We start from the raw sequence: 17,346 nt of genomic DNA on the forward strand, positions 1-17,346 counted from the left end.
TTGACCCAAGCAATCGAGAACATCGAAGACTGGGGTGGAGCACAGAACTGGTACAGACTGAACAACAGAAAGACCCTCAGTTAAGTAGAATAATAAACGCTTTGAACGGAAATCCTAAAGAAAAGGAATACATAAAATATTCGCAACAAAATTTCGTAGTTAAGGTTAACGACTAACGACCAGGTAGTAGTGCCAATCTCTCTTATACCAACCGTCCTAAACTGGTTGCATTCCAGTCCCTTACACGGTCATCCTGGGTTTTCTATCTTGTCATAAAAAGCCAAGTCACTATTCTACTGGTCTACGATGACTACAGATATTAGGAAACACGTAAACAATTGCAATATTTGTCACAAACACAAAGGTCACACTAAGACACCCATAAAGTCTCGGAACCTACCCCGTGCCAAACAAACCTTTTGAATGAGTACACCTAGATTTGTTAAGAGGTTTTCATGAGTCTGACAGGGGAAACAAACATCTCTTAGTGTTAATCGGCGCCTTAACCAGGTACACAGGGTTAATACCTTTAAAGAATATAACAGCTATTGAATGTGCAAGAATGTTCTATGAATGTTACATTTGTAGACATGGAATTCCTCACACCATCGTCTTCGACTCCGGCGGAGAATTCAACAATCTCTTCCTTAATTCCTTGTGTGTATTCTTAGGCATAAAGAAAATCAATACTATGATCTATCATCCTGAATCCAATGGGTTGGTAGAACATGTGAATAGAAAGGTGTTAGACATTCTTAGAGTTACGATAGGTGGTATGGATCCAAATTGGGATGTGGCCATTCCTGCTGTGTCAAGCACACTCAATCACAGTTTTCACCATTCTATCAAAATGTTGCCTCACGAAGCAAACTACGGCATGCCCGCTGGGACGCCTTTTCACGTCCTAACACCTACAACCATTTTGTCAGCTCCTCTTAAGGACATAGTGGATACTAGTACTAGTGTACAGGTTTCACACACTTCGTAAGAATCTTGAAGAAGCTCAAATTATAATGAAGAATACACATGACAAAAATGCAAAACAAATAAAACCATGCGTAGTTTACTTATGGAAAGGACTGAACCACAAACTAACACCGAAATTTGAAGGACCTTTCGTGATTCTTTAAATTTTGGTAGCGAATAGGCTGAAAGTTTCAGAACCCAGCCAAACCTACTGACATTCGCACCGTATCTATGGCGCTTAAACCGTATTGGTTTTGTGTGAAAAAATTTCTTTTCTGTGTTATAAATTTTTTTTTCTCTTTGTACCATGTTTAATTTCATGTGTTGGTATTAAAAAAAATTAATTACATATATTTTCGTTATTGCAGGCTCCAATATGAAGCTTACCTTGTTTATTTAGTGCTGATTGTGCAAGTATTTTTCTCGTGTGGGATTAATCCTAAGAGTTCCTTATTATGCTTTAATCATGGCCCAATCATTGAGAAAAATGAAGACCTTTTCGTTACGTACAGGCAACATCAGATTAGAAAGATATGAAAGCCCTGTTGTGAGGTGGACCTTTCCTATCCTCAGAAGCTCTGGGTCCCTTATACGCGCGCTGCAAATCAACCCACATGTTCCCAAACGCGTGTTCATTGATCCAAGCAATCGTTTCCAGTAAAGACGGCTTTGGAGGGTCATTAGCGCTCCTGCTGGTGACCTGAATTAGTATATTAACGTTAAGTGTAAATATATCCCCTGTAAATTTAACCCTTGGAGTTTCCTTACGATTTTCCCTTCAATTTTATCTGGCCCTCAGCCGAAATCTTGTTTTCTATCTGTGATTAAGCACTCTATTGGCCTTCTCCTTTTGTCACAGTCAGTACCAGAAAATCTGTTGTTTCAGTCCATCGAGTCTTAATGCACAAAAATATATATCAATTGAATTTTGTCAATATACACCAACAGAAGAACACAGCAAATTTTTCTTTCTCTTCGCAGGCATGTGCCGTTGAGAGTGTAGCTCGTCACCATCACCTGCGGTCAGTTATTGTTTACGTGACTGCTCCCTTTATTGATATGTCACATCCTTTGATCAAGGTAAATTGTAGTATTACCTGTATATTCTTTGTCATTGTCTTGTATGTGCAAAAAAATACCGGGTTAGAGTTGTTAATTCATTGTTATCAAAACTCCTTTTGTAAACATTATTTTGTTTTCCATGTCATTATTATTATTATTATCATTATTATATCGTTATTGTTATTGACCAAGTTTAAATTAAAATTTTCATAAAATTTGATGGGAGGGTCCGCTGGTTATTTGACCCTAATGATCACAATATTGATCTAGTTTGAAGGTCACGAGGTCATTACTGGCAGTTTATGTAATTTCTGAAAGTCTGAATTTCCAAAATTTCAGAGAAGTTGTGGACCTGTGAGAAATGATGTTTGTGCCATTCATAGGCCTTTGCCTTTGCTATGAGTCGATAAGAATATAAAAAACTGATCTAAAATATTTTAGAAAAATTCACAAAAATGAAAGGTGAGGTTTGCTGCAGAAGATGAAAGCGATTTTCTACGGGATTTCTAACTGATACATCAATAGTAACAACAGCCCCATAATTAACAGCTCAATTATATTTTCCTTAAATGTTGCAATTTAATTATCCTTTTAATTCCAAAAAAACAAATTTTTTTCTAGTTGACCAGGCAAGTAAATAAGAGGGTGGATAGGAATGAAGGTATTTCAATGTCTTTTGTTTTTCTCTTTCTAAAACCAAATAAATATTTCATTTTCACATCAACATTGTTCAAAACGTCGCCAAATAATCATACAATTTTGGTAGAACGCACTTGCAGTCCTTTGTAGGATATCTTTAAATAATAATTTTGACAGGAATTTACATTTTTTCTGTCTATAGATCTGCACTGATATTTTGTTATCCATGACTAGATTAACTGGAGAAAACACCACAAATCCTCTTTTTGCTGCAACAGATCCTCACCAATCTAGACAACGTTCTTTTCTCCTTGCTCGACCTCGATGAACTGTTTTTGGACTCTCCCCTCCGGCACTGGTACCAGGAGAGACGCTGGCTCATCAACGAAGGTGAGCTACAAAGGTTCTGTAGATCTGTAACCGTGTGGAAAAGGCAGGATGAGTAAGGGAGCTCTCTTGCTACAATTTAGGTTAAAATATATCATTAATAACTACCAATCCTGGTTTATTTTTGTTTTTTAAACTTGGCGTATTATGATCGCGATTTTTGTTCATGTTTGTTATTTTCATGATGATTGACATCACGTGGAATAAGACTCCTTCGACAGGGCACCAATGCATCTTTATTTCCGACGCCTCCAGAGCTGAGATCCTGAGAAAGTACGGCGGTACTTATCGTGGATATTGGATGCCTTGACACTTCGACCCGCTTCCGAACAGGACCAATTATTTGGGTCGACTGGACAGCAAAGCAATCAATGGAGCCGTCATCAGCCTTGTTAAAGGGCATCCTTTAAGCCGAGTGAGAGCTCCTTTCATTGTCTTTAGTGTAATCATGTATACTTTTTTCAGACACACAATGCTTCTGTCCAAGTCTTCAGCAAATTCAGTGACAGATTATGAATACGCTAGAGTAGCTGTTCCTACAGGTGATTTTTTATTTCACTTTTGATTTTGGGGCAGGACTCCTTACTGTTAAAAATGCAGTGGCAGTTAAAATAATACCATTTCTGAATGCTGTAAACAAGCCCAGCCAGTAATTAAAGCCCTGCTGTTTTGTTTCCTGATACTAAAAATCCAATTAAAATGTATTTACTCTGCAAATCTTGATATTGAGATGATTAACAAGGACAGCATTGGTAATAAAAATAATTCTATATAGGCAGCACAGTACTACTTTTGAGCAACCTGTCTTCTGTCCCATGACACTTATGTCCCTTTTTGAGCCTGTCTACAAAGCAGTTATATAAATTACCCAAAGTATAATAAAAGTTTGAACAGCAGACCACAATGACCATGGACATACTTTAGTAGAATTTTTATGTTGTTGCCATTGACTACACTTTATAAGGATCTGCAGTATACTACCTACAGTACGTTGCATATTAATTTTTTATAGATCTTTATTCTTACAGTATCAAAACCTAAGAAATAACCCTCATTGCATTGTAGTGATAATTGACAAATCAAAACTTCTATGTATATTTTGTATATCTAATATAAGTTTTATATAAGTTAAAATTAAGTGTCGCAATCATTTTAAAAATGTCCCTCTTTTTGGAAAAATGGATACGGCCACCCTAACATAACAATGACTTGGAAACTTTATCATATTGAAGAATTATATCATTTTATTGTCTCATTGCAGACTTTGGCTGAATCTATTCCAGAAGCATTTCGACCCACCCTTTCCAGGCTGCCAGTATCGGTCCTTCCTTGGTATACCCTCCACCCCCATGAAGGAAATGTGTCCAGGAAATCTGAACTGACAACAGATACTCAAGAAGCCTGTCCGATGCTTTTAATGAAGACGAGGTGTCCGCGTACCTGGCAGACATTTCACCCTACTTTCAAACCCCCGAAATATGCTCCGATTTAACCATTTTTCCCGAGAAAATGTTTTATCCTATTACCTCAATTACAAGACAGGAGAAAAGAGACCTCTATTCTAAACGTCATGGTTATGAGAGAAAAATTCTTGAGTTCTTCAAAAGCTTATATTTTGCATCTTTATAATTCACTGAATAAGGCGCAAACAGGGGGAGACTCTATTCTGGAGGAAGTCATGAGGAAAAACTGTCCAGATGTTCACCACTATGTGAGTAAAAATGTTGGTCTCCTGAGATAAAATCTCTTAGCATACACATTTCTTATAAACACAAAACAATTATGTATTGGTAATGGGTGTACAAAAATTTATGAATGATGCTTAATTAAACCAAAAACGTTACAGGTGATCCTGGACCTAGAAAGTTTTTGTGATGTGCATGTGCTAGCTTCCACTTTTCTTTATATGAATGGACATACTTTCTCTCTCTCTTTCTTTCGAAAAACGAGGAAAGGGAACGCACCACGTCACACTTGTGTTGGAAGCTTCTATGAAAGTTAAGAACTAAGCCCATTTTTTGTACGTACTTAGATTTTTCTTATGCTTTGAGGTTTTACATTAATCTGATATGCCATATTCATCACAAGAATGTGAGCAAATAAACTTACTTTTCTCTGATCATTCCATCATTAAAAAGCAGAGTTTAACTATGTTTTGTTTGCCGTTTACTCTTTAGCCCTTTTCCTCCTTTCCTCCGGATGGACATTACTACACACCATTGAAAGGTTCTCAAAGAAACTGTCAGCAGTATCAGTATGATTCTGGTTGGAAGCCCAACTGACCTCCTCTTCCTGCTATCAATTAGTCTGCAACTATACTCTGTTTTTTCTATCTGTCCACCTGTCTGGTGTTTGTATGGTAACACTGTGTCCCAGGCTTTTAGGTAGGTTACATTCAGCTTACATTCAACAGTAATAACATCCTATTTTGAATATTAACGGTGTAATTCGCACACAGTAAATTATTAAAACACTTTTCAGTTGCACCTTTAATTTACCTAAAACTTACACATAGCGTAACTATCTAAAGCCCGGGACGCAGTGTTACCATGTGGAAACACCACAGGCGTGGACAGATGGAAAAAAAACAGAGATAGTAGGGTACAGCTCTCATGAACAACCATCCTTGATAATAATAGTGGTAGAAAAACAGATTTTGACCTCAAAGTAATTTTTTCTTACAATGTTGAAACTGTGATCAGTGAAAGAAGTGAATCATATGAAAATATTAATGGCAATGAAGAATGATTTACATTTGTCAATTCCTTAAGAGAGAGAGAGAGAGAGAGAGAAGAGAGAGAGAGAGAGAGAGAGAAGAGAGAGAAATTGTAAAAATCATTAAAACCATTGACAGATTAGGCAGCAACACTACCGCTCCTGTCTCATTACTTGACATATTTGACAGCTCTGGACTTTGTGACTTCTCTCGAGTTCAAATGAAAGATGACAGAAGGAATTTTTTCTTGTAATTACAGTTTATATTATTATCATTATTATTATTTGAAAATATTAATAAACATATATTTACATGTACCATAAAAATTCCTTATCTCAGTGAGAGAGAGAGGTTATCATAACTTACAAGTGCAATGGAAAGGTTAATTTATTTCTTGAGAGAGAGAGAGAGAGAGAGAAGAGAGAGAGAGAGAGAGAATATCCTTTGCAGCCAAGATGACAACAATTATTAGAGACCCACAAAGACTGCAACAGCCCCCTACCTTGCTGTCAGGTCTCTTGACATTTTTGACAGCTCCACCCTCACCCCTCTCTCCAATTCTCTGAGCTAAAGGACTGGGATTTCTTTCATTCTTCTATTATTTTTAAATTTATAACTAGAACTTTTACTAATTTTCATTTATTAGTAAATTTTCTTTGGTAAATTGATATTTGTTTACTAGTTTACGATTAATTACTGTTTGAAAATACTTAAATCATTTAATTTATATACAAAATCATACCATCCTAAGCAGAGAGAGAGAGACTTATTTATTTTTTTAATTATTTGAAATAATTTAATCTTATCAAACTTAATATTTGAAAATTAGCCAATCATTTTGTAACGTAAAAATATATTTAGTCGGGAAAATAACATCAAAATACACTAGTGAATACTTATCAATGGAAAAACCAGTCAGGTTCTACAGCGATAGACCAGGACCAAGGTGAACCAGGTCCAGGTCAACCTGTTTGGTTGACAGTGGCCTTTCTACCTCTGGCGAGGTAGAGGAGGGAGAAGCAGCTTGTCTGAACGGTTAGATCTGAACACATTCTCTTGTCAGGAGACAAGATTATTCACCTGGGCCAATACACCATCAGGTAGGGCCAACCACAGCAGCCCGTCGAAAACTCTGGGATCCTCCTGAGAACCCCCCAGAAGGATTTGAGATGAGAGGGGCAGTTCACCTGAGGGGAGGCCGTGGTTGCTTCCCTGAGATCATAATGTGCTGACAAACAGCGTTACAACCTCAGCGAAGGTCCTCTGTATTTTGGGGTTGTCTGAGTCTCTCAGCAATGGGCCCTCCATCCCTTCGAAAGATTAGTCCTCTCGGTCTACACACCAGACCCCTGATCCTTCCTTAACGATGCGGGCGTATGTCCAGTGCGGTCTAGAAACCCACCAGGAAAGTAGGCTCCCGATGCTGAATCCAGTGGAGAGCACTCTGCAGGATTACTTCTATCTGCCTCACTCCTCCCGGTGTAGCCTGACAAAGTACAGGGAATAAGAGAGGAGGATTGGATGCTCTCATTCTTTCTCACATCAGTGCTGTCAGAAGAAATGAGCTGCCTCTGTCACCAACCCATGGTGATGGCGGAGGTGTGGTTCTAGGAAAGATTGTCGCCTCAGTGAGAGACACTTTCCTGAGGAGAATGCAGAGGTTCTCGGTGAGCTGTAGCAGCGTAGCAGCATGTGGCTACAAAAACTGGCAAGAACATGCATTTTTCTCACAATGCATCCCAGACCTCTTCTAAGTCGAAAATTTATGCGAAGAAGACTGTACAGGGGACCTCCATCCTACCTTCTCCAGATGCCTTATCATGATAGGGAGAGGACTCCCCATCATTGACTGTGGATGTACGACTTCCTTGGAGGGGTTGTACACTCGGAGAAACTTGCAAGAGAGTCTCCAACATGGCCCATTCCATGAACAGTGCCCTTGGAACTAGGGACAGGAGTACAAACCTTGGTTCGAATTCCTGGGGCTCCCGAGACACTAGACCCTGCAGACAGCATCGCAGTTCCCACTCCTGAAGGAGCAGGTGAGCCAGCAAGAGAGTCAACTGCTTCCTCCCCCTGGGGAAGGAAGCTGTTGGTAACATGTGCTAGCTTCCACCTTTCTTCATATGATTGGACATATTTTCTCTCTCTCTTTCTGAAAAATGAGGAAGGGTAAAGACTCAAATGCCATCCAGAGGCCTGATGTTCCTAGGATGGCAAGACTAAGAAAAAGTCATCAGTAGTAGATTTTCAACTAAGGAGGAACAGTACAATTTCATGAAAGGACTAGAGTGAATGTGACCCATGTCCTTCACAGTTGAATTGGAAAGTTACCACTTTTGCGATTCTGACTGAGAAGTCCCATTCATGAAGCCAAACTAAAAGGATGGCTCTAATCCCTGAAGTTTATCAGAGGACTGAAGGAAAATTTCAGCTATTTCATTGCTGTTTGGCAAAAAGGCCTGTGATTGAAATGAAGGCCAGAAGTCTTTAGCTGTGTAAAACACAGGGTTGTACTGCCTGCAAGAACTGCTTCTTGACATTGTGAAGGTTGGTTCAGGGAGGAACTCTTCTCTTTATCCTGACAGTGGCGCTGTCAAGGAAGATGAAGCCTTCCAACATTTACTCCAATTTGGGGATGAATAACTACTAGTTGAACACTTACAAATTACAAAATGTATATGAAGACAAAAAACCCACTGGCTTTGTCTGGAAAATCATTCTGAATCATCATAGTGGCCTATGGGTCAATTGTGACGAAGCAGAAGACTTACAGACTTCTGTTATACCTAAGGTAAACAAAGAGATGATAATGAGTCTAACTGAGACATATCTCTGTTTGGTAATTCTCCCAAAGGCAAATGTGGAGCGTGAGACATGAACCATATGCGAGAATTCCGAGCCAACCTGAGACCTAAGTCTATGATGGTTGGGCTGAGAGATTCAAATTAGTATTTAGTAGTTAACCCTCGACAAAGAAGAAAACAATACAAAGACAAATGATGTCTTAGTGAGAAGGGCAGTACAGCGGAACCTCAGTTTTCGTACGCCTTGGTTTTCATACTATTCAGTTTTTGTAGACTTTTTCTGACGAAATTTTGTCTCAGGTTTTGTACGTTTCCTCGGATTTTGTGCACTCAGAAACGCTCCTTCCGGGGCCCACCACGTGACTAGACCCTGTACCAAGCGCCCAAACAAAGCATCCCATGTTCTCTCGTAACCCAATCTGCTTTTGTGTTCGTGGTTTTTTGTGCTTTTCTGTACTTTTTTATTCGAGTGCAAACAGTTAAATAAGCCCATCTTAGGGTCAAAGAAAATTCTAAGTGCCAGCCCTTCTGTAAAATGGCGAGAAACACTCTTAGTATTTAAGAAAGAACTCATAGTCAAAGGTGTTGGAGGGTGAAGCGTGGCCAATCATACTAAGAAAATGCTTTACAAGTGCTGCTGTTAGTGAATTTAAGGTCCAGCAGAGGCTGGTTTGAAAAAAAAAATCAGAAAGCAAACTGGCTTACATAATGTGCCTACTTCAGTGATTAAGGACATGTTTGCAAAGTGGAGTGATTTAAAAGATTTTGTGGAGAATTATCAACAACAAAGATGATGTAATCTGTGTCTCCAACATCTTTCATGACACTGCTATGTTCCACTTCAGGCAAATTTTAAAGAGGTGCCAGAAACAGATTACAGTGGACCCCCATATTAGCAGGGAGTGCGCACTAGAGCCCCGTGAATAGTAGTTAAAACACGTGAACACTTAGAACCACCTCTAAAAATGCTTATAACTACATATAGGAAGGTTAAATACTAAATGTATACTTTAAATAACATCCTACTTCAATATACCTAAATTACTATCGTATTACAGTATTAATCATATTATTAATACCATTTTTAAATCATCTTAAACATTTTGACATAAAAAATACATACATACAGTAACAGAGAGAGAGAGAGAGAGAGAGAGAGGAGAGAGAGAGAGAGAGAGAGAGAGAGAGCATTAAATTGGCAACATCAATATGCTGGACCATCAAGAGTGAAATTATGAATTATTTCCGAGATATGGAGAATAATAACGAAGAGAGAGAGAGAGAGAGAGAGAGAGAGAGAGAGACGAGAGATAGAGAGAGAGAGAGAGAGAGAGAATAACTCCTTACGATATCGAAAATTGAAATGAACTTTCTATGGGCAACAGCCCTTATCCTCTGCAATACAAACATAGTAAGTTAGAGAGAGAGAGAGACGAGAGTAGAGAGAGAGAGAGAGAGAGAGAGAGAGAGAGAGAGGGAGAGAGAGAGAGAGAGAGAGAGAGAGATTTTATTGTTCATAACAATATTATTTGAAAATTAGTATTGTAAATTATTTTAACAAAAATGTAGTAGTAATCCTTCAAGATATATTGCGTACACTTCTAACACTTCCAGCCACAACAGAGGGAGAGTTACCACTATGACATACTATATCTAGTGAGAGAGAGAGAGAGAGAGAGAGAGATCCTTATTCAAAATAGTGAAATAGAAAGATTCTTGTATCCTTTAAAATACTATCACATGAATTTCGTAATTACAGATATATTATTATTTAAAAATATTAATAAACATATTATTACATACATGTATCATAAAAATTCTCATCCCAGTAGGAGAGAGAGAGAGAGAGAGAGACCCGAGAGAGAGAGAGAGAGAGAGAGAGCAGAGAGAATTTTTACATAAACATTAGTTGGGCAACACATTACTTTGACATATTTGACAGCTCTGGAACTGCTTAGTACCTGAATCAAAATAAAGATGCAGGGTACAATGAATTTTCCTTCATTCTTACATAATATATTTAATCTATAAACTAAAATCTTACTGATTCACTTAGTACCTATTTTCTTTATTGAATTGTTTTATCGTTGTTTACATTAATACTGATTTTTGAAAATCACTAAATTATTTATCATCCCAAAAAAATTAATTAAAACCTCTGTAAGAGAGAGAGAGAGAGAGAGGAGAGAGAGAGAGAATATTTTTAATATTATTTGATGTTATTTCATCTTATTAAACTTATACAAATACAGCATTTGAAAATTTGTAAATCATTTTGTACCATAAAACTGTACCTAGTCATGAAAACAACATCAAATACACTAATTAGTGAATATTTATCGTTGGAAAACTGCGAATAGGCGAATTTCCCGCAAATAATGGGTAGATATTTTTTAAAGAAATATCTGAGAATAGGTGAGCCCGGGAATCTCAAGAACGCAAACCCAAGATTCCACTGTACTTTGGCCCTGATGGACTTTGTAGGCTGAGTTGCCTGGTAGTACATTCCCTGTTGGAATGCGTTCGGCTTACAGAGCTATCGAGTCCACTACAGATACAATCGAGCACCTGAATTTTAAACCAAGACAAGAGGGAGAGAAACCCTCTTGTTCAGTGATAATGCCAACAAAACTGGAAACTCCTGGGAGTCCCGAAAGGCTATACTGAGTTTTCAGGTTAATCAAGAGAAGGTACTATTCGTCTCGGTCACATACCATGAAGAATTAACTTTCAGGTATGCACCTATTACTTGGGCCAGTGCAACTGATAGGACGCATGTCGGGAGGAGAATATAAAAGTATATTCGTAGGCCCCTGATAATTGAATGTCAGTCTCATTCTTCTTCACTTTAAAGAGAAAAAGAATAATGACTGGAAGCAGAGCTCCTTCATTCTATAATGAAGGGAGCAGAGGTGAAACTGTCTGGAAGGGAGGCTCCTACAGCGATAACAGATACTGAAGATGACTAGTTCATGCCGAACTGGTAGTTCCCAAAAGCGGGAACACTGGAGAGGTGAAGTTTAAACAGATTGAAGTGACTTAGGCGAGATCCTAAGATCGAACCAGGAACATAGTCTTTTGTATTCAAACTCTGGGAATAGACCCTGAGTTCCTCTTATTCCCTCACTCCTCCCAGTGTGAACCCAGGAAGTAGAGGAAAAAAAGAGAAGAGGACTGAATGATCTTGACCTCTCTTTTCTGAACTTGTGGCAATGATAGCAATGCACCAGAGTAGGAAAATTTATTCACCTCAGCGAAAAACGCTCCCGAAGGGATAGCAGAGGTTCTCACTCACTAAACAAAGCATTCTTTCCTACAACTGGTTCACTTGCATGAATGCAAGTGAGAGTTGAACAGGGTTTTAATGTGTCAAAACAAAAGCTGGCAAGAACTTGCCACGTCTTGCTATGCATCTGTCTTCTTCATGATTGAACCTCACAAAGAGGACTACTCAGAGAACCTCCTCCTAGCTTCCCCACATGCCTTGTCCTGAGGGACAGTGACATCGACCTCCCGGGACATGAGGAAAAGCCATTTATGGCTTTCACAAGTGGGTCTGAGTTGCTAAGGCAGCTCAGTCCCTCCTCTCAACCTGCACCACTGTCACAATGGAGAGAATGACTCCCCATCACTGGACAATGGGTGTACGGCCCATTTTGGGGGTTGTACATTCAGGAAGACTCGTGGACGAGTACCCGACACAGCCCCGGTCCCATGAGCAATGCCCTTGAGATCAGAGACAGGAGAATGAAAATGGGTCCGAATTCTTGGGGTTCTCAAGACACTAGATCCTGGGGAGAGCATCACGGTTCCCACTCCAGAATGAACAGGTGATCCGATGAGAGAGCCAACTGCTTCCTCCCTGGGGGTAGGATGCAGATTCTTAGAAGTCTCAAGTTAAGATTTCGTATGAGGCAGAGAAGGTACCTTCTCTTATTAGGCCAGGAAGCTTCGAAGAGGGATGAAAGGAGGTGTTGGATGACAATAACGGACCCTTCTGTGGGAACTTGATGGTCTGACAAGATGACACCAGGACTGCAACACGGGAAAGGAGGGTGCTATGCCATGGCAAAGAACCTCATTGATCAAAAGCAGAGTTCGTCAGCATAGCCGAGCACTCGAGTCGAGTGACCTAAGCGGACCATTGCCACATAATTATGAGTGGTAATTGTCATCTAAAGGATGAAGCATAGTCCTCATCCCAGAAGTAGAGTTACACCACAGGGCAGCTGCATAGACGCTGTCCAGTGACGAAAACTCCAGGATAACAGGAGCAATCAATATAATTTTTTCAGCAGGAGAACTTTACACACACTCAATGTCCAGTGTCACAGCATGCTAACAAGTCAGGGTATAATTCCAATGGTTAGGATAGCCAACAAAAGCAGCTATCCAACATCTACTGGTGTAATATACTATTGCTCACTGGTAGCTTGATATTAATTATTAATATCAAACACAGTATATTCAAAAAATTTTAGAAACAATAACAGAAAGCTCCCACTGGAAAATCGTGATTAACGACTACTCAGCAAGAGCTCACAAACATTTGTCTTCTCTGGAAGACAGCCGCAAGTAACTTGGAGTGTTAACGTCCAGGCATGTGGGTCTCCTCGCCTACCGATCGGTAGTTAAAGAGTTTAACAGCCATAATCCCAACTACGCAGCTGTAATTCCTATTGTATATGGTGTAGGAATAATCTTGCCTTTTCAAGTATTATTAATTCAGTATTTCACATTTTTTATTTATATGGTTCTGCAGCTTGGTGGATAATTTTCTTCTTTCCTGCGAACATCGTTACGAAATCTTTGATTCCTTGTCTTAATAACGTCATTTCCCCCACCCTCCCCCCGAATTATTCCAACCAATCACAAGTCTGATCACCAACGCACACTATTCTAGTCTCCATCTCTGCTAATTGTATATTTCATAAATTCAGTTAAGTAATAGGTTTCTTGCCTTCAACAAAGCAATCTTTTTAACCTTTAAGGTGTCTCACTTTCCCCGTTAATTGTGAGAATAGTTATGTTAATTATCGTGAATTCACTTCATATAATTATGGTGATTACAGTAAATAATTAAATTATATTGTCATTACAGAATGTTGAAAAAAAAAAAAATTTTGTTTTATCCCCGAGAAATGCGGCACCAAATGCAGACTGCTAGGTAATTGCTTTGCCCTTACTTTGGAAATTGATTTTTCCTAGTTTTAGTGCTTTTGATGTAGAAGTTTTGTGTTGGGCAACTATTATTTGTGCATGCACAGAGCTCTCTACCTAAACCCCCTTCAATTCCTCACCTTCTCTCACACTTTGTGGGTGCAAGTACCCCTATACCAACAATCCCTCACCCTGTTCCTCTCCTTCTCCCAGCCTCTCCCTATTTGGGAAATATGGGTTCCTGACGTTCTGTGTATCCAACGTACTTTACCAGAACACAAACGCAATCGTGTTGTTTATGCGTTCTCCACAACCCAAACCCTGAATTCCCAAAGTCCCCCATCATTGATGGGTAGAGACAGGAGGTAAATAACAGTAGACCACAAAATGATAACTACTTCATCAGAAATATTAAAACTAGGAAAAATCAATTTCAAAGTTAAAAATATGGGTGGAGTTAATAGTACTTAGAATTACCTTCAATATTAATGGAGTTGCATCACTCTAAATGGAGAAAACAGCATCTGAAGATAAACAACCTGTCAGTACAACTAGTCTCTTATTAGTCAAAATTACACAAAATAGTCAAAATTACGCAAAATATTTCAAAAGAATAGTCCATAAAAGTGTGCATAATTTGTCTAAGAAGACCACTGAATTGCATCTGGCTGAAGTCGTTGATTGATCAATATGCACTTGCATGCCATTCCCCGATTAGTGTCGCCATTTGCAGTGATTGTAACGTGATCTGTGATTGAGATAGCTAGACCACTGATCCCTTAAGCACTAATGAAATTTATTTTTGCCTGATCTGTAAGAGTAGTCATGAGATGTTTATTTTTGTAATGAAACTGTGTAAACTTTTGCCACCATCTTCATTTGTCCTGTGGAGTGGGGGTCTAAGTCAGACGAATCAGAAAAAACGCAGTTGCGAGGGTATATTTTGCAACATTATGTGTCACCTATCTTCTTCACATGCTTGGGAATGCATTACTAAATCAATTGGTCTTTCATTAATTTAAAAGACAAGCTGAGTTTTCGAGACTTTTTTTTTTTTATTACAAGAAAGAGAAAGTAAGAGCTTGAGACAACGTTTCTCTTTGTCATTATTGACCTAGACTGTGGACACCACAGTAAATCTGTTGTCCCTCAATCAGACACTGTGTTTGGAAATATCCACGCTATTCAAGTTTTCCCCAGCTTTGTATAAGATAATGGATTTTGTTGTCAATAGCAACGGAGTACATGATCAGTATGCCAGAAATATAGATTATTTAAAAGATTAGCTTTAGCACTAAGTCAAGATCTGTGTCGAGTCCACCGCCCTTATTAGCAAAAGATGGGAAAGTCAGTTGGACTCCTCTTCTCCAATATAACCCGAGTATGGATTTTTTTTTTCCTTTTAGAAAAGTTCTGTAGGAACTTATGCTTAGTTTAATTATATTTTCTATATTGTAACGTACACAACTCTACAGCTTTCTACTATCTCAAACAGGACTGACTATCTCAAACAGGAGTGCTAGGGAGAATTAAAAGCTGTATGTCTAGGACAAATGATGCAGAAATTTGGATAGAGTTAAATTTCAAAGGGTCGTCATGTTTACAAGTGGTGGCCTTGAAGAGTCAAAATAGCCAATATATTCCATGTCCATGAAAAGAGAAACGACTGAAAGCACCAATCTTTTCTACCATTTAGTGCACCTAAATTGAGAAGATGAACATAAAAATCTTTTCATTTGATTTAGAGGAGATCCTAGATGCTTGCTGTCTCACAGACAGGAACTAAAATTTGGTGGCAATTCTGTCACCTTTTTCTAAAGCAGCCACTTGTGGCCCCAAAAGAATGGCATTGCGAGAGTTGGAACTGGGGATCCAATGGGGTTCTTAATCAAGGGTGATATATTTGCATTTTTTTTTCTAGCAGCATTCACTTCATTGCTCAGATACTCTTAAGTTGAAGCCAGTGGACACTTTGCAGGGAAAAAATGAGAAAGGAAGTGAGTTTCATACCATGAGATGTTTTTCCAACTTGCTTCTGGAATGATGAGGAAAGGTAGATCCTCCTCATCGTAATCTTTCCTATAATGGGATAAAATCAATGTACTTTTGTTATCCCACAATGTGAATGATACCTGGCTATTATTCAACTCAGGCTGGCCACATCCTCGAAGGATAAGTGAATATCCAGCGACTTCATGCAAATATTCTAGCCAAAGTTTCCAGTTCCACAGAGCCAGAATGGTTTAGTCTTTCAGTTCTCAGCAAACCATTCGTGATGACGTTGTTAGGTCCATGCTCTATTCTGTGGTGGCTCTCCACTGAAAAGAAATACACAATCTCACCTGCTTCAGTGTCAGAGAAACAGTTGACCTTCACGTGCCAGTTACCTTGGCCTACTTTGTACATTCGTATGTACTAATGGCTGTTTCTCTCCTCAGTCCCATAGTCCGCTCAGTCCCTTCGCTTAGAAGTCTTTTCGTTCATCATTGTTGGCTGAAGGCAGTCGGTTTACCAGGAATTTTGTCTCCACATAAAGCAATGCACATTGAAAAATATATATCATATGTAACTACATCGCTAATGCGTACATTTACAATAAGCAAATGTATTTGGGGATATGTACACATGCATACATGATAATTCAGTGTGGCTGTTTCAGCGCCAAAGATTTCAGCGACGAACATTCAGCAATGGACGTTTTCAGTGCCAAAGATTTCAGCAAGGATGTTTCAGCGCCAAAGATTACAGTGACGAACGTTTCAGCACCGCCAACTGTATTTAGAAATCATTCTTAAGTGTGATTACTGTATGAACAAGTGTTTATACTTGCTAAGTAATTTGGTCGTTTCATCGTTTTTAGGACTGTGTTTTGATTTTAGAGTTTGTAGTACCATACAAAAGTTCTTTAAAACCATGGCTGAATCAGGAGAGAAGTTCTGTCACGATGGTTAAGGTTACTGTTCGAAAAATCAACCAAAACACAATAGCTAGTTAAGTTTTGACAATGCATTGAAGATGGTATGTAAGGGTAAGGCACGAATTCACACATTAGAATGAGACTTGATAAAAATAAAATCAACGGACATTCTCATCTGCCTTCAGCATTGTGCCATTGAAGTGGAAAAAGCATAAACTGATGCCAGAGACCTGCCTGCCTGAAAGAACTTGTGACTTCCAAGTACTATCATCAACAACTACATTGAAAAAATGTCTGTGGCAGGTATAGCACAGTTACCAAACAGGCAAGTTTTCTCATTGGACGAGTGGATTGCTTACTTTGCCTATTCGCTTTGGCAGCCCGAGGTTTGCTCCCCACTGCTGCCAGTGCAGAACCCGAGGAATTTATTTCTAGTGATTAGAAATTCATTCCTCGATATAATGTGGTTTGGATCCCACAATAAGCTGTAAACAAAAATCTCTTCCTTTGGGCCAGCCCTAGGCAGAGCTGTTAATCAGCCCGGTGGTCTGCTTAAACTAAGATATACCTAACTTTAACCAAACAAGCAAGCAATCAGAAAAACTATCCTAGAAAGCAAGATGAAGTGAATCAGGTCCTGAATATCCAATTTCCATTCAAAAGCTTGTTACCTCATGAGTACATGATGTATA

At 38.9% G+C, this 17,346-nt stretch overlaps 2 protein-coding genes across 2 annotated transcripts in view; one reads left to right on the forward strand and one right to left on the reverse strand.

The window, feature by feature from the left end:
* Positions 1–17,346, reverse strand: part of LOC135213659 (glutamate receptor ionotropic, delta-2-like) — a 69,312-nt gene that overhangs the window by 16,132 nt on the left and 35,834 nt on the right. The window lies entirely within an intron of this gene.
* LOC135213750 (lactosylceramide 4-alpha-galactosyltransferase-like) lies at positions 776–3,364 on the forward strand. Its single transcript, XM_064247877.1, has 4 exons — positions 776–964; positions 1,948–2,046; positions 2,946–3,057; positions 3,276–3,364. Exons 1-4 carry the CDS (start codon positions 776–778, stop codon positions 3,362–3,364), a joined length of 489 nt encoding a protein of 162 aa, XP_064103947.1.

Source organism: Macrobrachium nipponense, chromosome 43 (genome assembly GCF_015104395.2).
Source record: "Macrobrachium nipponense isolate FS-2020 chromosome 43, ASM1510439v2, whole genome shotgun sequence".
Lineage (NCBI taxonomy): Eukaryota > Metazoa > Arthropoda > Malacostraca > Decapoda > Palaemonidae > Macrobrachium > Macrobrachium nipponense.